General features: G+C 52.4%; 9 protein-coding genes across 9 annotated transcripts; 5 read left to right on the forward strand and 4 right to left on the reverse strand.

The window, feature by feature from the left end:
• Positions 1–318: 318 nt before the first annotated feature.
• Positions 319–5,957, reverse strand: PG994_006182 (uncharacterized protein; the record flags this gene model as incomplete). The annotated part of the gene is made up of 5 exons (XM_066857591.1): positions 319–3,019; positions 3,151–3,768; positions 4,064–4,588; positions 4,676–4,827; positions 5,469–5,957. 5 exons carry the CDS (start codon positions 5,955–5,957, stop codon positions 319–321), a joined length of 4,485 nt encoding a protein of 1,494 aa, XP_066716860.1.
• A 636-nt stretch (positions 5,958–6,593) lies between these two features.
• PG994_006183 (uncharacterized protein) lies at positions 6,594–8,652 on the forward strand (the record flags this gene model as incomplete). Its single annotated transcript, XM_066857592.1, has 3 exons — positions 6,594–6,613; positions 6,695–7,766; positions 7,813–8,652. 3 exons carry the CDS (start codon positions 6,594–6,596, stop codon positions 8,650–8,652), a joined length of 1,932 nt encoding a protein of 643 aa, XP_066716861.1.
• Positions 8,653–9,209: 557 nt separating this feature from the next.
• Positions 9,210–11,846, forward strand: PG994_006184 (uncharacterized protein; the record flags this gene model as incomplete). The annotated part of the gene is made up of 8 exons (XM_066857593.1): positions 9,210–9,231; positions 9,625–9,873; positions 9,941–10,139; positions 10,373–10,472; positions 10,540–10,616; positions 10,822–10,840; positions 10,897–11,087; positions 11,177–11,846. The coding sequence occupies 8 exons, from the start codon at positions 9,210–9,212 to the stop codon at positions 11,844–11,846; spliced, it is 1,527 nt and encodes a 508-aa protein (XP_066716862.1).
• Positions 11,847–12,038: 192 nt separating this feature from the next.
• PG994_006185 (LCCL domain protein) lies at positions 12,039–13,710 on the reverse strand (the record flags this gene model as incomplete). Its single annotated transcript, XM_066857594.1, has 2 exons — positions 12,039–12,482; positions 12,559–13,710. 2 exons carry the CDS (start codon positions 13,708–13,710, stop codon positions 12,039–12,041), a joined length of 1,596 nt encoding a protein of 531 aa, XP_066716863.1.
• A 715-nt stretch (positions 13,711–14,425) lies between these two features.
• On the reverse strand, positions 14,426–14,810 carry PG994_006186 (uncharacterized protein; the record flags this gene model as incomplete). Its single annotated transcript, XM_066857595.1, has 2 exons — positions 14,426–14,529; positions 14,591–14,810. 2 exons carry the CDS (start codon positions 14,808–14,810, stop codon positions 14,426–14,428), a joined length of 324 nt encoding a protein of 107 aa, XP_066716864.1.
• Positions 14,811–15,715: 905 nt separating this feature from the next.
• Positions 15,716–17,452, forward strand: PG994_006187 (domain found in IF2B/IF5-domain-containing protein; the record flags this gene model as incomplete). The annotated part of the gene is made up of 4 exons (XM_066857596.1): positions 15,716–15,727; positions 16,338–16,658; positions 16,737–17,172; positions 17,232–17,452. The coding sequence occupies 4 exons, from the start codon at positions 15,716–15,718 to the stop codon at positions 17,450–17,452; spliced, it is 990 nt and encodes a 329-aa protein (XP_066716865.1).
• Positions 17,453–18,010: 558 nt separating this feature from the next.
• Positions 18,011–19,746, forward strand: PG994_006188 (uncharacterized protein; the record flags this gene model as incomplete). Its single annotated transcript, XM_066857597.1, has 2 exons — positions 18,011–18,268; positions 18,331–19,746. 2 exons carry the CDS (start codon positions 18,011–18,013, stop codon positions 19,744–19,746), a joined length of 1,674 nt encoding a protein of 557 aa, XP_066716866.1.
• Positions 19,747–20,272: 526 nt separating this feature from the next.
• On the reverse strand, positions 20,273–21,415 carry PG994_006189 (uncharacterized protein; the record flags this gene model as incomplete). The annotated part of the gene is made up of 2 exons (XM_066857598.1): positions 20,273–20,533; positions 20,939–21,415. 2 exons carry the CDS (start codon positions 21,413–21,415, stop codon positions 20,273–20,275), a joined length of 738 nt encoding a protein of 245 aa, XP_066716867.1.
• Positions 21,416–23,962: 2,547 nt separating this feature from the next.
• On the forward strand, positions 23,963–24,870 carry PG994_006190 (uncharacterized protein; the record flags this gene model as incomplete). Its single annotated transcript, XM_066857599.1, is given in 3 exon segments — positions 23,963–24,144; positions 24,156–24,350; positions 24,474–24,870. 3 exon segments carry the CDS (start codon positions 23,963–23,965, stop codon positions 24,868–24,870), a joined length of 774 nt encoding a protein of 257 aa, XP_066716868.1.
• Between the last annotated feature and the right edge of the window lie 74 nt (positions 24,871–24,944).

Below are 24,944 nucleotides of genomic sequence, written 5' to 3' on the forward strand. Positions count from 1 at the left end.
GACAAGCCCTGTCTGGTGGACCGTCGTCAAACCCATTTATCTTCCTTGTTATTTCGTGCATTCAACTCTTTGAGCTTCATGGATAGTTGGTTTTTCATTGCCTGCACGGCTGTGGGATCTGCTTTAGATCTCCGGAGCTCATCAAGTGCAATTCGCAACCCCATTTCTTGGTTAATGTCAACGCATTCAAGCTTGCCGGACTTGTGATGCTTCTCGCAGATAACACAAGCCGGAATTCCGGGAGACTGACTGTAACCAGTGGAAAACTGTCCGTTACTAGTAGACACATCCTGAGCTCGTTGTGGGGGTGGTAGTGCATTAGAACTTAGCACGGCAGGAGGTGCTTGAGTGCGAGGTGCACCCTTTTCTGAAGGCCGATGAAGTCTCGGCATGTTCTCCCGAGCCTGCGCTTGCATGGCTCGTCGAACACTCTCCGGTGGTGGCACCGGAAAACTGGGTAACGTTACTGCTACCTTGGGACTGTACGTCGGTGGTAGGTTCGACGTTAGGGTTGGGTGAGGGTGGCCTGTCATGGCCATCTTCTGCCACTGTTGTGGCATCATTGCTTGTTGCTGAGGCATCATTGGCTGTTGCCGTAGCTGAAGACTCATTTGTTTCGGTCTCTGCTGCTGAGGGTTTTGGAGAGGCGACGGGCGATTCGGTAGGGGCTTGCTCTGGTTCACCTTGTCCGCCGGCAGTGGGTTTTTTCGCGGCCGGCCCCTTCTTTTGGGCTGGGCGTCTGCGACGTGTGGGCTGGGCAGGCTTTCGGCCGGTATTGCCGCGCGTGGGGGCGATAGAGGGAAGGGTAGTTGTGGCAGTGGTACCTGTGTTGTTTGTATCATTGGTGCTTTGTGGAGTGTTAACATCTGTCTTCGCCTTCTTTGATGGACTTTCTGTAGTAGTAGTTGGGACAGCGGCAGAGCGCTTCGTACCTTTGTGGCCCTTTGTCTGAATTGTGTTTTCGTCTGTGCCATCAATGTGTTCGTCGTCATCGTCACTCTCCTCAATCTTGCCATCGATGTACAGCTCATCATCCACCTCCATTTCAGACCCGCTGTCGTTCCCCTGTGGCTGTTGTTCCATTAAAAGATCGTCATTAACGCCTTCAATGAAGTCACTCACGATATTGGTATTGTAAACCTTGTTAACCCGACGCCGAGCTCCACGACCGTAAGTTTGTTGTGTGGCAGCAAGTTCTGCTTCGGCCTCTGCCTCACGTTGTTTGAGGATGTTTTCCCAAATACTTCCAGCAGCTGGCGTGTCATCGTCATCAGCGGCATCCTCTTCCGTGTTAGCATCGAGGTCGCCTTTGTCATTAGCCCAGACGCGGGCAAAGGAGAATTGTGATTCAGCACTTTCATCAGAACCTGCATTAGTGGTCTCAACTTGTGTTCGGTCAAGCAGTTTATCAACCGAGGCACTATCGTAGACGATCTTGTCCTGCGCTTCATCAGCGAACAATGCCTGAGCACCATGCTTGAGAATAGACTCGAGATCATCGCCAGCATCGTCGCCAGCGTCCATCGATTCGATGAGTGCATGATCAAGCGCCATCTTCTTCCGGCCGATTTGCATGATCTTCTCCTCTACTGTGTTCTTTGTCATCAGCTGGAAGCAGAGAACCTTGTTCTTCTGTCCGATGCGATGAGCACGAGACAATGCTTGGATGTCCTGGTGAGGGTTGAAATCTGGATCATAAATGATGACCGTGTCAGCAGTCGCCAGATTGATACCAACGCCACCAGCTCGTGTAGAAAGAAGCATAGCAAACAATGGCGAATCGGGCGCGTTAAAGGCATCGATACGCTTCTGCTTGTCAAGAGCAGATATACTTCCATCAATGCGTGCGTGCGCAAGCCCAAGGCCTGTCATGAAGTCTTCAATGATAGTTAAGCTCATGAGAAATTGACTGAAGATCAGGACCCGATGGCCGCGCTCCTTCAGCTTGGGAAGCATGACATTGAGAAGGAGTAGTTTGCCAGAGGCTTCAACCATGTTGGCTTGGATCCTGGCTGGATCTGTAACAGTACGGTCCTCAACGTCGTCGCTGAAGATGAACGGGTGGCACAAGCAGCGACGCAGCTCCATTAAGATGTTATTGAGGCTTTTCCGTTCTCCAGCTTTGACTTTGCTTCTTGAAATGATTGCTTTGATGAGTTGTGGGTTCCTTGACATGATCGACCTGGATAGCTTCTCTTGAAGGACGGACATGGTGACGGGCAAGATAACTTGAGCCATAGACGGGAGGAATTTCAGGACTTGTACCTTGGTTCGTCGAAGAAAGTATGGCCGAATCATTTGGTGCAATTCAGGTATGTTGTCCTTGGTCAACTCTGCATACTTTGCATCGAGCTCCTCCGCATTGCGAGCAGGATCAATGAATTGCAGAAGATTAAACAGCTCTCGCTTATTGTTCTGAAGAGGTGTTCCAGTAAGCAGAAGTCTGAAAGGTATCTTCATACTCTGTAGAGCGAGATAAAGTTGACTCTCATCGTTCTTGAGCCTTTGGCCCTCATCAACGATAAGACCAGCCCAGTTCACCGAGCGGAAGGTTGCCCGGGCCTCAACGGCTGCTTCATAAGACATGATGACAACATGAGCTTTCATGCCGCCCTTGGCACCCTCCGGGAAGAGTTCATGGTTATAGGCAAGCTGTTGCGCTTCTTTCCCACCGTGATATGTAACAACCCGTAAGCCAGGAGCCCACTGCTTCAGTTCACGGCGCCAATTAGGGCATGTTGAGTTTGGAACAACAACGAGGAAAGGCCAGCAGTTTGGCTTGTCCTCTACCAAAGAGCTGATGAAGGCCACCACCTGGACAGTTTTTCCAAGACCCATCTCGTCGGCCAAGATCACGTTGTGTTTTTGGTGGAAATTGAACAGCAACCAGTTGACGCCTTCCATTTGGTACTCCATCAACTTGCCGCGCTTCAGACCGGGAGGCTGAATTCCTTTGAGTTCACACTCTTTGGCGAAGTCCAGGGAACGATACTGTTGGATACGCTCCTCATCTTGTGTTCTGGTATTGTTCGGAAATATACCCCCTCGAGATATTCCTCGTAAGCAGCACAAAAAGCTTCCCAAGGTGCATTTGAGTTTTTTGGCGGAGGGGTATCCCAAACAGCCTCTGTGTAGCTGAGCCCTTGGAACTTCACCTGTACATCTTTGATGTCTGATAAACGGGTCAAGTCCTTGGCCTTGTTCGAGTTGTTCAGTCTCTTATGGTAGTTCACACGGAGCAAGACGTCAGCGAGCAGCCACTCTTCCTCGACGGCATCCTTGGTGGTCATTTTGGGCAAAAGGCTGGTTTCCCGCTTGGCAAAAGCAGAGCGCATTGCACTTGCAGCAACACCAAAGACCCAGGTACCAGGCATCCAGGTATCGTGGAAGTGAGAACGCCCATCCCATTTGACCAAGTATTCTTTGGCGTCCTCGGTGAGATCAAAATACGTTTGGCTCTTGATGTAAGTACTCTCATCGACTGGTCGCCATGCAACTAAGGCGTGAATCTTGTTATCCGAGTCGACACAGTCTTTGCATTTCCAGTCCACCATGGCATACTCCTCGAGTCTATCGGCACGGATGTCACTGGCGATCTCACCATCCTTTGTGAGAGGAGGCAGGTGGTCAAAGTGAATGCCACGCTTGCAGGAGGAGCAGCGGAATAGAAGTGACTCTGCATTGTTGAGCAAGTTGGGATCGACAGGTGTGATGGGATCCTCGCCTTCGTTCTCTTCGCGGAGCTTTTCCTCTTTGCTTTGGCGTTTTCTTGGTCGAGAATTCGGAACATGAAGGGTTATCGAGCTTGCATGTTTGGCACATGGCATGGTCTGGAGCATTCCCATCTTTCCTGCGGTAGATTCCGATGCAGATGCGGCACTGCAACACAAAGTCATCGTGGCCAATCTTTGTGACTCTGTGATCTCGCTGAGACCGAACGCCGAGACAGATCTTATGGAACGAGTAAGAACAGCCTTGACAGTAGACAAGAGAACCTTTGCCAGAGTTTGCTTTGCCCTGACAAACGCTACATTCCTGAGAATGCATTTTCGCAAAATCTGACTCTGAGACCAAAGGCTTGAAGATTTCTTTGACAGAAACATGCTTTGGGGCTGTATCGATCTTATCCTCGTAGATAACGTAATCGTCATCCACGTCGGGCACGCCATAGTCGAGCGCGGCCTTTGCGGTGGACCTTCCGGATCTCCGGGTGTTGGTCTCGAACTCGATTGACGAATCTCTGTCGTTGCGGCGCTGTGGCTGGCTGCACCTAGCCACCCTCTTCTTTTTGCGAGCCGAGGATCGTTTAGCAGGTGCAAGGTCCGACACCACCGGACGGAGTGTGGTGTCACCATCCGAGTCATTCGCCAGCTCATCTTCTGAGGAATTTGCTTGAGCATAGGCATTGGTTATCTTGGACTTGACGCCATTGGACGCCCGCGTTACTCTCTTGCTCGTAGTTGCTGCTGCTGCCCGGGTACCACGAGTCCTGAATATCGAAGGTTCTTCATCAGAGTCGGCACCATCGTCGTCCTCATCTGAAAATCCACCGCGTCCACTGCCAGGTCGGTGGTCTACCGATGCCTGTCTAGACAAGGTTGTCTGTCTTTGACTGCGACGAACAGGAGCTTTGGTTCGAAGCCGTTTCTTTCTTGGTTGGTCCGAACCAGAATACTGCGAGTCCGAATATTCCCCCTCAAGGAAAGAGCGCTCCAGTGCGCCACGACGCGCCATGTCGCTCTGTTCTGAAGCACGTCTTTGGTTGTGCTGGAATTTGTTTAGAGAGTGACTTCCATGCTCCAGCTCATAGAGATCGTCGTAAGCCACCTGCCATTCAGCTATGTCAGTGACTTACAATCCAGGTTGCGAAGAGAAATGTGTATGCAAGGTATGTAAAGCAAAGCTGGAGGACTTGGGTAAAAACTTGGGGTGAAGAGGGCAGCAAGTGAAAACTTGGTTGGGAAATAAATGGCTCGTGTGCATAAGCTCACAAGAACCCAAAAACAATTGATCGGATCACAAGTCCTGCACTTGCAAATGACATACCATCTTGTTTTTGTAGTTGGTATGCTGTTCAGTTCAGTGAATGGGGATGGGGACCAGTGTAAGGAGACAATCGGCAATGATAATCGATGAAGTACCGGGTACCCAAATCCGTGACCCAGTAACTTTTGCAGCGTTAAAGAGAAGCTGACAAAACGGATGCGAGGAATCGGAAGAGGAGGAATATCAGGTGGGAAGTTGAGTGGATGTGTGGTGTGTGGTGTGGTGTAGAGGAAGAGAGAGAAAGAGTGAACCCTGGGGTCATCGATTATGATAACTTGAGGGCAGGTGCCCAATGCACTTTAGGGGAGATGGGATTTGGGAGGTAGAACGCATTACTGAGCTGGTAGATATGCAGTCTACCTCAATGCAAGCGCGCAATCACCCCAACTTGATAAGGTAATTTGTACAAGAAGCTCACTTACCATATCGACGCGACCATCGTCAAACTCAACTTCGTACCAAACTTCACCGTCCTGCTCAACCTCCCTTGTCACCTTCTCGACTGTCCAGCTGGGGGGAAGGATCTCGTACGAGTCGGGATCTTTTGGCGGGTAGAGGACGACCTCGATTGGAAACAGTCTCGACTGTGTTACTTCCTGAGCTTGGCTGGCGGACTCTTGCAACTCTTCTAGTTCCTCTACATCCTCAGAGTCTTGTGCATTATCGCTGGCAAGTTTCTTCTCGGCTTCCTCGCTGCTGGGTAGCACATCCGCTACGGATTCGTCATGCTCGGAGTCTTGGATCATGTTCTCGTCTTTTGGTGAGCTGCCCGGATTGATAATGTCACCGGCCGCCGGCGATCTTTGTAGACCGGCGTTCACATCACCCGAGATGTCTCTATCCCCATCGATGTCCATCGCGTCTGGCTCAGCGGCGCCAACATCCGGTAGATCGAACGCGAAGTCATCCATCTCGCTGTCGCCGAATGAGTTTTCGGTGGTTATATTGCGCTTCAATTCTGTCTGCATCCTCCTCGGTTCGTCTACGGCCGGTCGTGGGCGCACATGGTATGCGACAAGTATTCGTGGTAAGGATTGGTGGGGGCTAAGTATCAAGACAGTCCCATAAATTCAAGATATCATAACGAAGTACAGTGGAATCTAAACCGAATAGAACGTATGTATGTACAAAAGGGGAGCTTTACTGTAGAAAGTGAGTGGTCTGCAGACTGGGGAGGATCATGCGATATGATATTGACGTATGAAGTCCAAGCTGTACCTTTGCGACGCGCTCCGGATTGAATATTCCATTAAACTTGACGCGTGGGGTCCGAAGTCGAAGTCTCACTTGCCTGCGCGTGCCTGTGCAGGCGCCTTATTGGCTTAGACTGGAGCTACCGGGGTATATGGCCCATATTTATTATTTTTCGGGGTCCCGTCTTCCAGGCCCCACACGCGCCGGGATCTTGCAGCTTTGAAAATCCATGATTGGGAACGATAAGGAAAAAGATGATTGATTTTGTAGAAGTAGAAGGTAGCAGCAGCTAATTCTGTATTCTGGTTCTGCAATTCACACCATTAGTTCAACGCTGAACTCCAGACCATGCAATGAGACTACCCAATGCTCTGTGCTCTCCCTGTAGACACAGTATATTGTATCTGTCAAGACCGACGAGTTTGCTCAGAAATGTGCACCACGTGTCGATAAGACATTCTTCTCTCTCGGCCATCCATCGTGGTCTGCGCGACTCTGAAAAGTCTCGGCCTCAAGGCTTTAGACCGACTGCCCTCCACACAAAGGATTCGAGCCGTGAAAGGAATCCTGGCCGCACCTCTTCTAGGCCCAGAGGCAGTTCCAGCTTCGAAAGGCCGTCCTACAAGATCACTAAGGGAAAGAAGGACATCAGCGACAAGGGCCCCGAGTCGAAATCGAGACGCGCGCGATTCTATGATCCGGAGTCCTCCTTCGGAAAGAAGAGCTTGGTATACAAGATCAAGAATGGCCCGCTGCGAGAACAATTGGATGCGCTAGGCGAGACTGACCAGAGATCATCTCGCTTCGACGATCAACGGACATCCAGGCGCTCTGACTCCAACTTCGATCGTTTCGAGTCTTCGTTCAACACCAAAACTGGGAACAGAACTGACAATGCCACGCCAAGGAAGTGGGATGACAAAAGGGCTCCCCGCGACTTCGATACCAACCGACCACGTTCTTCTGTCTCGCGGGGCAGTCGTAACCCCGATGGCCGATCAATGAACTTCTCATCCGCAAGGGGCGGCCGTGGTGACTTCAAAGGAAGGTCATTTGATTCCTCATCGGGGCGAGGTGGCCGTGGGTTCGATCGATCGACAAACTTTTCATCCGGAAGTAGGAATGATGACTTCAAGGCGAGGTCGTTTGATTCCGGCCGTGGACGAGGGGGTCGTGGGGGTCGTGGGTTTGATCAACCGACAAATTTTTCATCCGGAAGAAATGATGACTTAAAGGAAAGGTCGTTTGATTCTGGGCGTGGGCGAGGGGGTCGCGATTTTGAGTCTGGAAGAAGCTCGCCCAACAACGGCCAGACAGGGGAGCGGAAGCCTTGGGATGGGCAAGAAAGGAGGCCGCGCGATCTCGGAAGAGGCGATGAACAGCAATCCAGCAGTGGCTACGTGCGCAGAGTGGCTGCTGGTGAAGATCTCCCGGTCCGTGTCCACCACACCACAGCAGCATCTCAGTTCCTCTACGGACGCTCTGTCGTGGAAGCAGCTCTGAAAAGCTCCGGGAGAAAGGCGTATGTACTATACATCTACAGCGGGGGAGGACAGGCAGAACTTGTCCCAGGATATTCATCTGGAGAAATTGGCCATGGCCAAGGATATTCGCGTCCAAAAGATCAGAGACAGGGATGGCCTGCGCAGCATGGACAAGATGGCTGGTGGGCGGCCACATAACGGCTGCGTTCTGGAGGCGTCTCCCCTCCCGCAACTCCCTTTGAAGGCTCTGGGCCCTCTCTCTGAAGACCCTGACAAGCCTGGTTTTGGCGTAGAGCTAACACACCAGTCTGCCGAGGACGCAGCTATCAATGGATCACCCGATTTTATCCCCTATCGCGGCCCTCGAGATCGCAAGCCCTTCATCCTTCTCCTAGACGGCATCCTGGATCCTGGTAACCTGGGGGCTATCCTTCGTACGGCAGGGTTCCTTGGTGTTACGGGAGTAGCCATCACCAAGCACAGCTCGGCAAGTCTGACGCCCGTGGCGCTCAAGGCTTCGGCGGGTGCCTCCGAAGTCATCCCGCTGTACTCGGTCGACTCCACTCTGGGCTTCATCGAGCTCTCCAAAGAAGCCGGCTGGATGATCTACGCAGCTGTCGCCGCTGGACCCCGATCCAGAGGCAACTCGCACTTGACGCTCGAACGTCTCGAGTCCTACGATCCGCTGTCTTCACAACCGGCTATCCTCATGGTCGGCAGCGAGGGCGAGGGCCTTGGCAAGCCGGTTCGCCGGGCTGCTGATTTCGAGGTCTCGATCCCCGGCGCGGCCGGCTTGCTGAGCACCGTGGACAGTCTGAACGTCAGCGTGGCGACCGGCATTCTCTGCTCGTCTTTCCTCAAGAAGTCACAAGGCTTCGAGATCCAGGAGGAGGCGTCTGTTCTTGAGACGGACGATAAGCTATGGTAATCAGACGACGTAACGGCATTTGGGAAAACTGGTGTGTAAAATCAATACCCTGTACATGTAGTTGTAGCCTTACTGTAGGAATAGATAGACCTCACACTTTTCAATGATGATTTCTCACCACATATACGACGCATCGTCTTCGTGAAGCGGCAGCCGACACCTGGAATCTGAACATCATCGGAAACAGTATTAGTACAGCAGCATAAGTCTTAAATCATCATGTGGGAAACAGATACAGGGAGTACAAGAACGCCCCTTCCAATTGCTATTCAGAGCTCAAGTCTCTGGGCATACATAGGACATAGAATGTCCATCGTTAAAAGGGTTGGTCTTTCAAATCAACACGTCTTGCATGAAATGCAAAATCGGTGATTACGAGGAAGATTTTATTCGCTTGTCAAACAGTTATTGTCGCTCCGGGTGGTTCTACGCGTAAGAGGCTTGCCCATGGTACGAGATCAAGGAGGATACTGGACGAAGGATGGAAACAGATTTCTCGGTAGTCATTTCATGAACCAGGTGCTTAGGCGTTGAATTCCGGCATCTCGCATGTAAATATGCGAGGATCGATCGGATTCAGTATGTATTCGCTTCCAGGCTATGTATTTCGAATATTGTATGTGTGTATGCTTTGATTATCGCGAAAGGAAACCACTGCCTTCACCCCCCCTGCGAATTCTCTTACTTGCTATTGCACAGTAATCTAGACCACACGATTATGCACGGTGATCTGTTGATGAAGATGACACACATTGAATACAAAAATCACTCTAGCTTTTCACGATAATGTCTCTCCCGCAAGTGATGTGCTTGAATCAACATACATTCAACTTCCAACCTTGAGGCCCCCAGCTAGGTCAGCACATCTTTCCGCCTGTTTCCTCTCTAAAGTCTTTTATTTTCGGTCAATCTTCGAGTTCTAACCACTTCACAAACACTTGCAATATTTGCCCAAAACGAATTATCTCTCAGTCGTGGCCTCAGTCGCATGGCTCCTGCTTCTGTCCATTACCGTCAACGCCAATGCCATAGTGGAATCTCTTGCCCAGATCCCTGTCGGCTGGAAGGAGGTCAGAGGCGCCAACCCTGCTCAGACCATTCGGCTTCGCATTGCTTTAGAGCAGCCAAACCTGGATGTATTTGAGCAGACCCTTTACGACATCTCCACGCCCCAGCACCCGCTCTATGGTCACCACCTTTCCCGGGACGAGTTAACCGAGAGTAAGTCGCCTGGAGCCCTCATTCCCTTTTACCCCAGGTACAAGCACCTACTAATATCACGACCCAGTGATGAAGCCACGGCAACAATCTACGGATGCAGTTCTGAATTGGTTACAATCGTCTGGTGTCTCGGTATCGGATGTTGAAGATGCTGGGGAATGGATCAACTTTAGGACCACAGTGGGAAAGGCCCAGTCTCTTCTGAACACCACATTCGCCATCTACAACTGTGTTGGTACCGGTATTGAGACGCTTCGCACGTTACAGTAAGTAAACACTGAGGACTATAGATTACAACTTGAGGAGGTTAACAAAGGCGTATCAGATATTCCGTGCCCGAAGATATCAAGCCCCATGTCACAATGATTTAGCCAACAACTCGTTTTCGTCAAGTCAGAGCACATCGATCCATGGTGCTGACCACCGAAGAGTTCGAGCAGCCTCAAGTGAAGGCAGCTGAGATTCCCAGCATTCATATGAATGCCACTTATTGCAACAGCACTGCCAGCCCCGAATGTCTTCGTGCCCTGTATAATATTGGAAATTACACAGCAGACCATAGCGTGCCATCCATCATGGGCATTGCTGGATTTATTGAGGTAAGCCTGCCTTGTTGGCGGCGTTAACCCCTGTTGAAATAACCCTTTGGCTCAATATCATGTATAGGAATACGCAAAGTTCGACGCCCTTGAGCAATCCTTGGCCAATTTGCGCCTTACGCCACGACCCAGAACTTCAGCTATGTTCTCGTCAACGGTGGGCAAGATGGCCAGACAGACACAACGCATAACGGCTTAGAAGAAAATTTGAACGTCCAATATGTCGCAGCTCTTGGCTATAATGCGGATATTCGTTACTATTCTACTGGTGGCCGAGGCTAACTGGTCCCTGATCTTGAGTAAGAGAATTCTCAATCCTACACATAATGCATGCTGATTTATCGACTAGTTCTCCCAAATCGGACAATGTGCGTGGAAACCATTGGCAAACATGGGAAATATCTCTGACTGACAAAATGTGCAGAATCCAAATGAGCCATATCTTGAGTTGGTGACTTACCTGTTGAGTCTACCAGATGAGGGACTCCCGAGAACCCTCTCAGTTTCCTACGGCGAGAATGAGCAAAGCGTACCTCAGGAGTACGCGAAAAAGGTTTGCAGTATGTTTGGTCAACTGGGAGCTCGTGGTGTCTCAGTCATCTTCGCTTCAGGAGAGTAAGTCGTCCAACTGTCTTTTCATGTCTTCAATTTGTTGGTTTCTGCCTAGAATACCCCAAACCAGATACTTATGTGTTATTCTTTAGTTCTGGTCCGGGTTCCGCCTGCCAGACAAATGACGGCACGAATACCACTCGTTTCAACCCGATATTTCCAGCAGCCTGCCCCTACGTGACCTCCGTCGGTGGTACGGTCGGTGTGGAACCGGAAAGCACTATAGGTATCTCCTCGGGAGGGTTCAGCGATATCTGGCAAAGGCCCGCGTACCAGAATGCCTCGGTCACGACGTATCTGCAAAAACTCGGAAGCCAGTGGGGAGGCCTCTACAATGCGTCTGGTCGCGGCTTCCCCGATGTCGCAGCCCAGGCCAAGAACTTCCCCATCGTAGAGCAAGGAGGCGTCTGGCGGAGGGGCGGGACCTCGGCGTCGGCGCCGACTTTCGCGGCCATCATATCGCTTCTCAACAATGCTCGGATCAAAGACGGCATGCCGCCCATGGGGTTCTTAAACCCCTGGCTATACTCCACTGGGCTCGAAGGTGGCGGCTTGACGGATATCACGGCAGGTGGCAGTGTTGGCTGCACTGGGAAGTCGGTTTACAGCGGGTTGCCGTCCGCCTACGTTCCCTGGGCTTCATGGAATGCCACAGAAGGCTGGGACCCTGTCACTGGACTCGGTACCCCATTATTTGACAAGCTATTGAAACTCGCGGCGCCGGGTGCCATACTGCCTCGTCTTGGTCGAGAACCTCTTTGAGATTGAAAGGATTTAGGAGAGACGCGGGTTGAGCGATTGAAACTGGATGTAGTCAAAACTACATCGTAGCTTAGCTAGAGTTACTCCTAGTAACTGCGTGGTTCACATGCCTGGACTTTGGTCTTAACTGTTAACCCCTTTTCTTATTTTGGTTATACGAGCTATGTAGTGGGGTTGTCCGAGGTGGCTTCTTCAAGCACGACCAATCCCGCTCCAAGCACCATCTATCTCCCAAATGCCTGCTTCAGACCAACCGAGCGCCCGGTCCTCTTGTAACCAACTGAAGCGGATGTAGTCAGGCACCGCCTGTGGTGTCCTCCTCAACTCGAACGAGCCATATTGGCCATTCTTGCCAGCCCCCGAGGTGAATGATTTGCGTTCGCGCTCGATATCGTTCACGAGCATGCTGATCCCGTCTACGCCGTCGGGTACAGGAGTACGCCAGGTGAAGGTGCCGTTAGAGCCACCAAATCCGACATTAATCTCTGGTTCGAGAATTTGCGGATAGCGCGGGCTCGGGAGAAAGGCCGGTGCCGAGCGCGCATGACCAGCATGGGATGATAACGAGTGAGTCGAGAAGGGTAGGGCGAGACCCGTGCTGGCAATGCTATACACAAAAAGACCGAAAAGTAGCGCCTGGAGGCCCAAGCGGGCGTGGTCCCGCAGTCTTGCCTCTGGCAGCAAAATAAGAAGTAGCATGCTCCAATAATACATTGGAGTGCTCAAGAGGAGTAGACGGCATCCAGGGAAAGAGGTACAAAGACAGAAGTCCCAACCAGAATGCACCGAGCCACAAGGCGGCCCTATCGTACGTTGTGGCAAGTCTCTGTGGTGAACGCCGCGCCGATAGTCTTGTTACGATCACAGTGCATGCCAGCGCGACCAGGAAGGCGCCCGTAGCGGGCAGGAAGTGACCCGACTTAGCCGCAGTCCTGAAGTGAGCCGGCAGAGCGCTCACATCCGGTCCGCTCATGACCATGCGCGTAGCCAAGAAGCCCCCAGCCACGGCAGATAGAACCGGTAACGTGGTCGAGCTGTCAAAGAGGAAAACCAGTGCCGAGTACGCGGCGGCCGTCAAAAGAGGCGCCGCCACCAGCTGGCTGCTGTCGCTCTGATCCTGCGGCCGCCCGCACACAAAGCCGGAGTCGTACTTGAACCGGAACGCCATGGGGAAGTACGTCCGGAGCGGCACAGGTGTGACCCCGTGCTCGGGCGAGCCGGCCGGGAACATGCTGGTCATGCCGCTCGTCGTGGCGATACCGCAGCCGCCCTTGGCATCGTCCAGGATTTCGCTGTACACGGCCGCGGCGCAAATGTGCGAGTCGGCGCGAAAGTACGGACCGGCGCCCACCACGAGGGGCCGGCCGTCCGTGATAGCTTCGGGCCCAACGTAGTGTGGCCTCTCCTTCGAGCTGCTGGCCACCGAGCCAGTCCTCTTCTTGGCCGCAGCGACGCAGCCGGACGGGCACCGGAACGCGAGAACGTTTTCGGAAAAGGGCTGGCACTTCTTCCCCTCGACGCCGCAGCCGTTGTCCGGGAGCCAGAAGGAGTCGGTGCATGACAGCTGCTCGACGGGCTGGTACACGCCGTCCTTTACTTCCATCGGCGGGACGCCGCTGCCGGTGCTCGATAGCATCAGCACCGCGAGGGCAGATAGCAGGGAGACCACTAGGTACAGGGTCATCCTCTGCCCGGTACACGGGAGCTTCTGGCGGAACCACCGTGCCGGCGGTAGCTGCTGGCTGGTTGCCGCGGCGGGCTTAGGCGCCCATCCATTTGAAAGTTTCCTTGGTCCTTTTGAGGCTTGTTGGCTCGACTCTGACTGTAAGTCGGCCCGGGGTCTGCACCGAGTGCTTGAAGACATCCTGATGCCACGCCGGGGTTGGTAACTGGGATGTTGCTAGGCAGTATCCTCCTGGTAAGTGTATTAAACTATATTTGAAAACATCAAAATATGACAACAATTAGGTACGATCAGCGGCTCTCTTCACAGGCAGAAATCTGTGCATAAACCACGAAACGAGAGAAGGCTCCTAACCTTGAGGTCTGATATTCAAGAGCGACCAAGTAGTAGTAGTATTGATGGGATTCCAGATGTGGAAAGAGAAACAAACTGCAAATCCGGGGTCCCTTGAGATTTTATAGAAACAAAAGCACTGCACCCAGTACATCTTATAATTCGACTGGCTGGTCAGACTTCTGTAAGGGGAGGATATGAAACCAGGATGGATGTTTCGCGATGCTGTGCTAAAGTCCGTGCACGGGGTAAGGAGATCAAGAATGGGTATCAAAAGCACATGGTGTGGCATCTGCTGGATAGCGAGATGGAGAAGATTTTGTGATTTCTATGCAAGTAGGGTTACTGAATCATTCCGTAATCTTCAATGTATAAGCCGGACGTCATGTCGAGGCTCACCAGCCTTCGTCGTGAGATGCATCTCTATATGCATGTAATCCAGTCCAGTGTAATAAAACGCCCAAAATGCCATGATGACCGTTGGCGACCGGCCATCCTTTGTATGTGCCGCCCAAGCGTGCAGTATTCACAAGCAAAGTGTGTTGATTTATCTTCGCGTCGATCAAAGAGTCGAGGCGGCTTCGGCTGCGCCCGCTGCCTTGAAGGCTGTCTTGCCGGTCCAATTCACCTCGACGTTGTGCATCCATTCCATGTATCTTCCCCAGCCTAAAACGAACGTATTAGTACATGATGCTTCTTCGGTATGGCCGGCCTCCGGGTGACGTACTCCAATAGGCGAATTTGCGTCCAAAATATTTGCCCGCAAAGGGTATCAGAATCATGGTCAAGAGCAGCTCGAGCTGCTCCAAGCTCCGCTCCCACTCTTGTTGCGCATCGGAATCGTCACCAGATGTAAAGGATTCCGTCGAGGAGGAGGGCAACGAGTCGATTTCGTCGTGATCTGAGGCCGATTCCCCGGCCATGGCGAAAGAGTCGGACATCGACATGTTGAGGGCGTCGGACGGGTAGAGAGTCGTGTATGCGGATGCTGCTATCCTAGACTCATAGCAGGTCTAGTTGTATGCACAGCGGGCGCGTGTACTCAGACCGCGGGAAGGTCTAGGCCGCGGCTGAGGATGGAGATGGTGGGCGTTGATGGGATTCTCATCAACTGCGATGGCGTGGAAGTTGAACCGCGGTCAACACATGGTTTCAGTACAAGCTTGCCCAGTTGTCAATCGTCACTCTGCAGCTCAGGTGCGGCGGCCCGCTGATTGGCCTTCCGATTTGCAAGCCGATGATGGAACAGGGGGGGGCGGTCTTAGCTTGAGCTTAGGTACCGGCCTTGGCGTGGACTTCAAACACGTCGGGGTTGGGCTGTTATTAACCAAGTTGTTCATATGGCTGGATGGATGGAGGAGGTGCGACAAGGAACCACCTGGGACTGGCAGCCATTCCAGTCTCTATCGGAGCTGAGTCAGAGGGTAGCAACCAACATAGATTCGAATCAGTTCAAATCGTCGACGTTTGCGCCTAACGCCATTTGGGCGAATTGTCCATCTCCCGGCTCTTGCGAAAACTAAACTTGATCTTTCTAACCAAACGAAACAACCACCACACTTCAAGCCACCTGACAAGAGACGGCCAAGTCCATTTGACTGCGAATCATCTACTCTATTCTGCACACCATCACCCACCTGGTACATTTCGTACGCTTGCATACATACATACATCATCCTACAGTGCGCATTTCGCAGCGAACGCTCGGGACGATAGACTGGATTCCAGAGGACATCCAAGGATTTTCTGCCGCCGTCGCATCATAGTCACACCACAGGACAGGACATAGGCCAGATACTCGGGGAAACCACTCCATCAATCAGGACCTAGGCTCTCTATCGCCTTTGCAATCATGGCGATCGAGGTGAGTAATGTGGTTGTGTGTCTGTCTCTTCCTAGCACTGCGCCCCAGCTGGTTATTGTTGCATTACACATCTCAAAGTGTGCTATGACAACCCTATGTGTGTTTGATTAGCACTTCTGAATCAGCCTCATCAGTTGATGGTTGGCATTTTGGCACCTACTGCACCTACTACACACTACACCCAGCTTCCTCTGAACTATCAATCACTTGTTTTCTTAGCCCCGTCATCCAAAAGCCTCGAGCCTCTCCTCCCCCCCTCCAAATGGCCCAAAGCTGCAAGCGTGGCTTATCCTTATCGGCCTCGCCTCCCAAGAGTAACCCCACCAATCCCGCCTTCGCTCTCTGAGTACGAGGAGCACTCCCCACCTTTTCTGAGCGGCAGAGCGCACCAAAAATTCCGAGACGGTCCTAGAGTGCGTCGGAAAGAGTCATAACCCCATCTACCGTATTCAAAGGAGACAAAGCCAGTTGTGGCAACCTTGATCATCAACCTCTTTCATTGGTCTCCATCGCCAATTTGTATTTCATCGACCATTCCGACCCCTCCACCGAGTCAACCAACTTTTGTCGCAAGCTTCGGTTTTGAGCAACAACTAACCCGACCAAACAGGAACCCCCCGTATCTCCCGACCGCAAGTCGCGCAAGTCGGTTGTTTTTGACACAGAAGCTGTTGTAGTTGAAGGCGACGGAACAGTTACCAAAATGGCGTCCGCTGAAGCAGCCCAGGACTCGGCTCAGTCTCATGCCCCGAGTACGCCGCCGTTATCTGACGCCCTAGGAGCCTTTACTAACCCGAGCGAAGCACCGGTTGAGGAGCAAACCCCCGCCGAGGATGGACTGGACCTTTCTATGATGAAGAAGAAAAGAAGAAGTCCAAGAAGACTGAGGAGGCCGACGGCGAAGCTGCCGTGGATGGAGCGGCTGACGAGGGTGGTCTTGATCTTACAGTGCGTAACAACCGAACCCCGTGTCCTTTGTAAGGCGCAGCCATGCTAACAACCTGAACAGATGAAGAAAAAGAAGAAGAAGTCCAAGAAGACCGAAGAGGATGAGCTTGCCGCCAAGATCGCGGCTTTGGAGATGGGCGAGGAGGGCGCCGAGGACCAGGCCGAAGCGCCCAAGGAAGAGCAGACTGGTGATATGGACAAGGGAACTGGCATCTGGACTCACGACGAGACCAAACCTATCAGCTACGAACTTTTGCTCAGCCGCTTCTTCAACCTTCTTGCCCAGAAGAACCCCGATCACGCGTCATCCGGATCCAAAAACTACAAGATCCCACCGCCGCAGTGCATGCGTGAAGGTAACAAGAAGACTATCTTCGGCAACCTTCCGGACATCTGCAAGCGTATGAAGCGTTCCGAGGAACACGTCACGTCCTACCTGTTCGCCGAATTGGGTACGAGCGGTTCCACGGCCGGTGCTGGCCAGCTGGTCATCAAGGGTAAGTCTTTTCTGTTTTGTGCTTCGTTCTGATAGTCCGTCAACTAACCTCCATCATAGGTCGTTTCCAGCAGAAGCAGATCGAGAACGTCCTGCGGAAGTATATCATCGAGTATGTCACTTGCAAGACCTGCCGATCAGCCGACACGGAGCTCAACAAGGGCGAGAACCGCCTGTACTTCATCAACTGCCACCACTGCGGCTCGCGTCGGTCTGTCACAGCGATCAAGACAGGTTTCTCTGCCCAGGTCGGCAAGAGAAGAAAGATGCGGACTGGTTAAGCGGGGATTCTCCTTCACGGCGTTTAATCTGGTGGCTCTGGTTGGAATGGCAAGGAAAATGCTTTGGTGTATTGCATTCGACTCAGGGTGCTACGCAGAGGTCGCTACGAGTACATATACCTATGTTCTCATGATATAGATTAATGTCATGTCTGGAAAGTATTCTTATCCTGGGCTAAGCGCTTCTGGATCATCGCTCTTGTCTATCTGCAAAGAAAGGACCTCGTAACTACATACTCAGAACTGAAGTTTGTCAACGTGGCCATGGTGGCATAGCACCCTACCTAGGTAAATATAATGAGAAAAAGCGCAATAGCCTCACATTTCTCATACACCCAACACCATGTCGTAACGTACAATAGCAAGTTAAAAGCGTGAGATCGGCAAGGAAAGGATCAATTCTGGCTAGCAATCGTAAAATCGTGGCGAGAAGATTGATGTATTGTTGTCGGGTCAGGATGCCCCACCTACTCATTACCTTTTCCAAGGCTCGCTTGTGCACCATCTACTCTTCATTACATCCTCTTGTCCATCCAGGCCTTCGGCTGTATAGTTACGATGTCTGAACCTCAAATCCTGTCGGGCCAAGCAGGTCTACCTGTTTCCAATCCATCCAAGTCATACTGGTTGAAAGAGCCCTCCGAAAAGCTCCTGGGTCACCGCACAACTCCCGAACTCCCCGCCTCTGCCGATGTGGTCATAGTGGGGAGCGGCATCACGGCCGCATTTGCGGCTCATACGTTGAAGGAGCGCAAGCCTAAGCTGAACGTTGTCATGCTGGAGGCAAGGGAGGCTTGCTTTGGGGCTACTGGTCGGGTAAGTCTCCTTCTTTTCTTCAGTATTCTGCAAATGACAAAAGTTGACGTCGGCAACAATAGAATGGCGGACACTGCCAGCCAGCCATGTACGCGGCACCCCCTCATATTGCTTCGTTCGAGCTTCGAACATACTCGTACTTGAAGTCTATAGTGGAGGATTATTCTATCCCGTGCGATTGGCATTCCACGTCCGGTGTGCATGCTTATTATAGTGCACCACTGTTTGATCTGGCCAAAGATGTCATCCAGCGTCTAAATGAGTCCTACCCGGACCTCGCAGCCAATGTTGCTCTGGTGCACAAGGGCGTCGCCGGCTCCCCAGCATATCTGCTCGAGGGCGAGCGCAAGGAGTTGACGCTTGAAGGCTTGAGGATTCCCACTGCCGAGGGCGCGGTTGTACAGTGGAATGCAGCATCTTTATGGCCTTATAAACTGGTCGCTTTCGTATTAGAAAGGCTCCTTGATGCAAAGGCCGGCGGATTCAACCTGCAAACAAACACTCCAGTGACGGGGCTTCAGAAGGTCGAGCCGCCGTCTAACTTATCGAGTTCCACGTCTGAAGCCACGAGCCATCCGGCCTGGATCGTCCACACGCCGCGAGGCCACATCACCGCGAAAAACGTCCTCCTTGCCACCAATGGTTACACTTCTCACCTCCTCCCCCAGTTCGCTGACATCCTGGTCCCAACACGTGGCCAGATCGCCAGCCTGAAGCCACCTTATGAGCCCGAGAAGGGAGACCCACCATTGGACATAGGGCACACTTTCTATCTAATGGGCGAGAAGGGCGACGAAGGTATCATGTGCCGTGACGATTACCTTGTGCAACGCCCGCCTCCTTTATCAGAGCTCGTATTGGGCGGCGGGCGCCAGCTGGCGAAGGACCATGCGGTCGGTGTCTGGGATGACTCGGCCATCGATGAGCCCGTGAAATGGTGGCTGCGCGGCAGCTTAGCCGGAGCCATGGATCTCAAGCTCCGCGCAGCACCAGGCGAGATCGAAGCCGAGGTGCACCGTAAACACGTGCCCCAGGACCATCAGGCCTCGGCAGAACAGGCGATCTCCGGAGTGGACAAGCTGCATATCGACATCCAACCTGCCCAGAAGGCCGCGGCGACGATCCAACCGGACGAGAAGACCCAGCAAAACAAAGACAAGCCGGACCTCGAACCCACTCACGAATGGTCGGGCATCATGGGCTACTCGCGGGACGCGCACCCGTGGGTCGGCCCCGTCCCGGCGTCCGCGGGCGGCGGCGAGGGCCTGTGGCTTTGCGCCGGCTACACGGGCCACGGCATGCCGAACGCGGCGCTCTGCGCCAAGGCCGTGGCCGAGATGATGACGGGGCTCATCGAGGTCGACCTGCCGCCCGAGTACGAGCTCACGGAGGAGCGGCTCGCGGAGGCCCGGTTGCGGGATACGGTCCATGTGGCGGAAGAGAAGGGTGGGCTACTGTTCGATATGCGGGCGCTGTAGGAGAGCGAGGCGTTGTTACCGTCTTACCTGGTTTCAAAGTCGGAGATATAGGAGGTGGGGTCCTGGTCTTGGGGTTTTGGAGGGGATTAGATCTGTAGTACTATAGGACTATGAATCACTTGCACGAAGAATGGTACTTTTGCTGCTAGACTACTTACAACTGATTGATGGGCCAATAGACGCAGTAGGAGACCGAAATATATGCATTTAACTTATTATATAATTAAAATGAGATTAAAAAAGAAATATGGGAGAATAAGCCGGTCTAGCCCCTTACCCGCATGTCTATGCCAAAGACGATAATCACCCGACATTCGTAAATAAGTGTTACTCTAACCCGAAAGACGGAACTCTATGCGCCCTAATAATAGATATATCGATTTCCTTTCTTGTTGTAGGGAATGAATTACTGCCGTCGTCAGTTACTCGTCCTTCTCGTTCGAGGTTTTCTTCATCAAAAGGTATCCCTGAGTCTCTGGTTCAGGGGTGACTGCAGTTTCATGCTGTAGGTTGGGCAGAGCCGGGCTCATCGGTGATTATTGTGCTTGTCATGGGGCGAGTTGAGAACTGTAACGATTTGATGTGCTGTGAAGGTGCACTCGTAAGGGGCAATGAGGTAGACGATGGCGAACTCGTTTTTGTCGTCGAAGTCCGCGTTGAGGAGGTAACAGTCGACCTCGTAGCAGAAGCCGAGGATGGGATGCCGCTGTTGTTGGCCGAGATTGTGGCTGAGGAAAAGCTGGAATGCGTTGTCCGGTCTGGCGCCGACGATGCTCTTGCACTTGGTCTAGTTGACTGTGGTGTCGAGCCGGCGTTTGCAAAGGATGGGCCCGAAACTTATCCGCTACTGCTTCTAGTCGCCGGTGAAATTTCAGTGTCGGAGTACAGTCGTGGTCCCCAAATATTCCTTCTCTGTTTTTGCTGTTGTTGCTGCCCCTGAGCTTGTTGGATAGTGCCCTAAACCAGTCGAATAGCTGGTTCGGTTTATGCCCGTAGTGATTGGGATAACCTTCACTGGTTGACTCGAATAACGAGATGTTGTTATCGGTGTCGAGAAGATGGGCAAATTACTGCCACCGCTGCTGCTGCCGCCACCACTACTGCCACTACCGTGGTTGGTGGTCCGAAAGACTGACGTGCTACTCGACTGGCTGTGAGTAGCAGAGCTGCGGTTTGAATAGGGGCGAGGTACGTTCGAGGAGCTACTGCTCATCAATCCTGCCATCCCAGGCGTACTAGTGAGTTCCCCGTAGGGGTAGGGACTGGCCGAAGTGGTGCTGCTATGCACATCTACAGTTTCCGTCGCGGACGTGGATGTGTTATCGAGATTATCGGTCGCGCTTCCCATGCCTCTAAGCACCGTTTCCATGGACTCCAGCTGATCTATTGCCGCATTGGACACATTACGGAAGTCTGAAAGAAGCTGCTGGATTTTCTCCGTCGCGGCACGAATGCCGGCTATATCACATGTGGTTCCCTCCCTAAGCTGTTGAGGGCTGTCACTCGCTTGCCGTGGGTGAGGCATCCCGAGAGCAGGAGGCCATGTCGCTGGGTCTCGGGCAACTATCCTGACATTGTCGCGCTGGGAGACTTTCGCGATTCTGGTGGTTGAGACTAGATGTGCGCTTGATGCTAACAGCGCTGCTGTCAAGCCGAGGCTGATTTTCATAGCGAGGAAAGGAAGAATCATATATTGAAATGACTTATCCGAGGACATCATACAAAACAGCATCTTGTGGACGGCCAGACGCACTGTTTATCTCCCGCAGGGATGGCCGATCTGATACGAAGGCCGAACGACTGGTTTGTTCTACATGTTACATCTTTCGTGGGCTGCTGACCCTGAGCTATCTTTGTTGACTGGATATTTGCCAGCATTGCGGTTGGTTGTGATAAGTGTAGGCTTACAAAGAACTTGCAGCTCTATCCAAGTCCATCGGGGTTGGTGCCGCCGAAGTTGGCAAATCAATTGTCTCTTGAGGTCTGTAGTCCGTACTGGCCGGCCCCCTAATAAGGGCTGTCTACTTACTGTATGGAGAGGAGTTTACCAGTCCACGGCAGCGATATAATTCGCTCACATAAGTATATGGGTGATTGGGAGATGGATTATCGTATCGCTGCCATGACCTCTTATTGCCACCACTACGAAATATCAAATCAAGCAGAACGAAAGTATTCGGGATTTATTTGCCCCTCGCGACTCACCTGTCTAGTACAATACACGGGTATGCATGTCGCACAAATAGCTCTGTTCTCTGTTCTTACGAAGGAGCATGCATATCGTTGGAGGCAATTAGATAGTAAACATACGATCTTCTGGCTAATCCGCACGTCGAAGAGAGGCGGGGATGTTGATCATGTAGTAAGTTTACCACGAAGCCTGGCCGGTTGGAGTGGGCGGACGTGGTTGGGGTCGTGCAGTTTGATCCCAAACGTTGGAACCGAATGACCTGTTATAACAGGGAGGGCTAGAACACTTGATTATTGGTATCTACAGTGCTCTAGTGAAGCTGAATCACGCAAGGGCTGGCCAATTGGCTATGCTCCAAGCTGACGTACGCTAGATAAGGGCCAGACTAAAACTAAAGCAAACCCATCGTTATCATGATACCTTATTGCCATCTGGCGATGAGAGGCTTAGTTGGATTGACAACCCCAGATCGCATGAGGTACATCGTGAGATGTAGTGAGGTAGGTGTAGATCAACATTGAACCGAGGGGGCAAAGCGACAAGACCAACCGCGACAGACGCCCTGACGGAGAACCCGAAGAGCGGTCTACGTGAAGGAAAGAATGCACAATAGCTCTGGGTGGAACACTTGACATCGTACAGGCTGGCTGCTTACAGTTCAATGTTGGTGTTTTCATGCATGAATCTTACAGGAAGTGTCCTGCCCACCTCAATTAAGGCTTGTTTAACACCAAGGGCGCGCGAGCCGGGTTCATTTTGCGATTCAGGCAAGTCTGAATGTGTCTTTGTCACTTGGCGGAGACCATGGCAAGTCAAATAACCGCAAGCGTACTTACGGAGTGATGTACCTATCGTCTTTTTGAATTTACTAGATTTGAGGAATTTGTTCCGAGCACTTGGCGTCATCGGCCCAGGAGACCAGAAAATTGCCGCCGACTGCAACCAAAGCGATCCTGTTCTGACTGACTAAAACTGATGACCATATCCATGACCACGACCCCTTTGTCTTGACGAAGATCGTCGCGTCTCATGAGTTTCCGCAAACAACAAGATCAATATATAGGATAGATCTACGAATGTAGAAACTGTACTTTACGCCCGCCGCAGTGACTTACAGCGTAGAAACACAAACATCCAACAGGAATAGAATGCAACATGCCTTCTTATGGTCGGACCATGTGCGAATAGAGACATCTCTGTATCTCGGAGACCCTGGTCGACCAATTACAGATGAAGGAAACAGGAATCCGGATTATTCCAGCCGGGCGTGGCTAAGCCCGTTCTGGCCTAGCGGGTGATACTCTGACACTCCCAGTTTCCACGCGACTTTATTGACTGGGGACCAAAAAAAGAAGAAAGGAAGAATGGTCAGACCAGTTCGGACGCTCGCCCTCCCCAGAAATCTCGCCGCCATCCAGCCAGCATAGCACCGCGCACCACCGCACCACACCCCAAGCAAATATGAGCATCGATCCCGTCGTTCATTGTCACGCCGCCTGGGAGCTGCGGCCAAAAAGGACTGGAAATGAGACTGGACCAAAAAGCCCCAAAACTCTTTCCAGGCATACCATAAGAACAACAATGGCTCCCCCAATTCAATAAATAATCTTCATCCCACCCCATCTCCGTCGCCGTCATCGTCGTCTGCTTTCCTACACACATGAAGTGATTTACAGCCCTGCACCCCGAATCATCATCACCAACCGGCCTGTCTAGCCCCAGGTTTTGATTGAGGTACTAACGCCGAAAAAAAGCTTCGCACACTGGTCCCCTTACACCATCAATCGACACACAGCAGAGCGAGCGGTGGATCACCCATCATCCTCAACTTGTCCCGTCAAGCCGTCTTCTCTTCCTCTGACCAACCTAAACCCAGCCAAACTTGCCCAATCCACCCACCACCTTAACTCCCCAGCCTGCCCATCACCCGACACTGATAAAATTTCCCATCTTCGCCTTCTGACCACCAGATCTTTTTCATCATCAACCCCATCATAAGCCTCACTCACATATCAGGCCATCGCCATGCCTACCCCAACCTACAAGACGTCCACTCCTGCTAAGGACAAGGACCGACGAAAGTCTGGGGGCAAGCCCACCCTCATCTCGACACTCAAGGTCTCACCCAACAGCTTGAGGAAGATTATCGCGCCTTCCGAGTTCAAAGAGGAATCCCCCTCAAGGAATCTCCAGCTCCATCGGCCTCGGTACCACCTAGCGATGCCCCTGCCCCCCCTGCTGCGGTAAATGGCGACAACGCGTTCGAGTCGAACCCGGGCACACCTGCCCAAGTGCCCATGGGACCCCCAACCGACGGTCCGAAGAAGAAGGGTGTCAAGCGGAGCGCACCTGGTGCCAATGGCAATGAGCCCAAGATCCGAGGCAAGCCTGGCCCCAAGAAGAAGCCCAGACTGTAAGTTCACTTTTATCAATCCAGGTCGTTGCGAGGATTCTCTTGGGCCTACGCCTGGAGTCATTCATTAATCGCTTGTACTTGCTTACTTTGCCCCAACACTTGGCTAACTCATCGTTACAGGGAGGACGGCTCGATTGACCCAAGCTCGCGTGCGGGAGGCGCGTACCACAAGCTGGGCCCCAAGGCGAACCAGGGTGCTATCAACGCTGGCCTACGGGCTCTCGACCGGTCGGGCAAGCCTTGCCGAAGATGGGCTAAGGGTGGCTTCAGATTGAAGAGCTTCACAGGTGTCTTATGGGAAGTACCTCGCTGGACTGCGCCGCCCAAGTCCTTACCGGAGAGTGTCAACCCAGAATCGACCGCGTCGGGCGAAAGCAGCAACAAGGAAAACAAGGAGGGCAGCCAACTCAAGAGCGAGCACAGCAACAGCGCCGCCGACGGCGAGCAACATAGTGTCCCTCCGAGCGTAGTGACAGCCAGCTCTCCTGTTCCCATGCCAGTCGCTGCTGCGTCGTAATGGGCCACTTGCATTTTCGGAACGCGGCAGTACACCAGCCACATCCTACACAACTACATTCTACTCGAGCTCAT

This window comes from Apiospora phragmitis (genome assembly GCF_038363925.1).
Source record: "Apiospora phragmitis strain CBS 135458 chromosome Unknown utg000006l:1.0-5683423.0:1.0-5690449.0, whole genome shotgun sequence".
Lineage (NCBI taxonomy): Eukaryota > Fungi > Ascomycota > Sordariomycetes > Amphisphaeriales > Apiosporaceae > Apiospora > Apiospora phragmitis.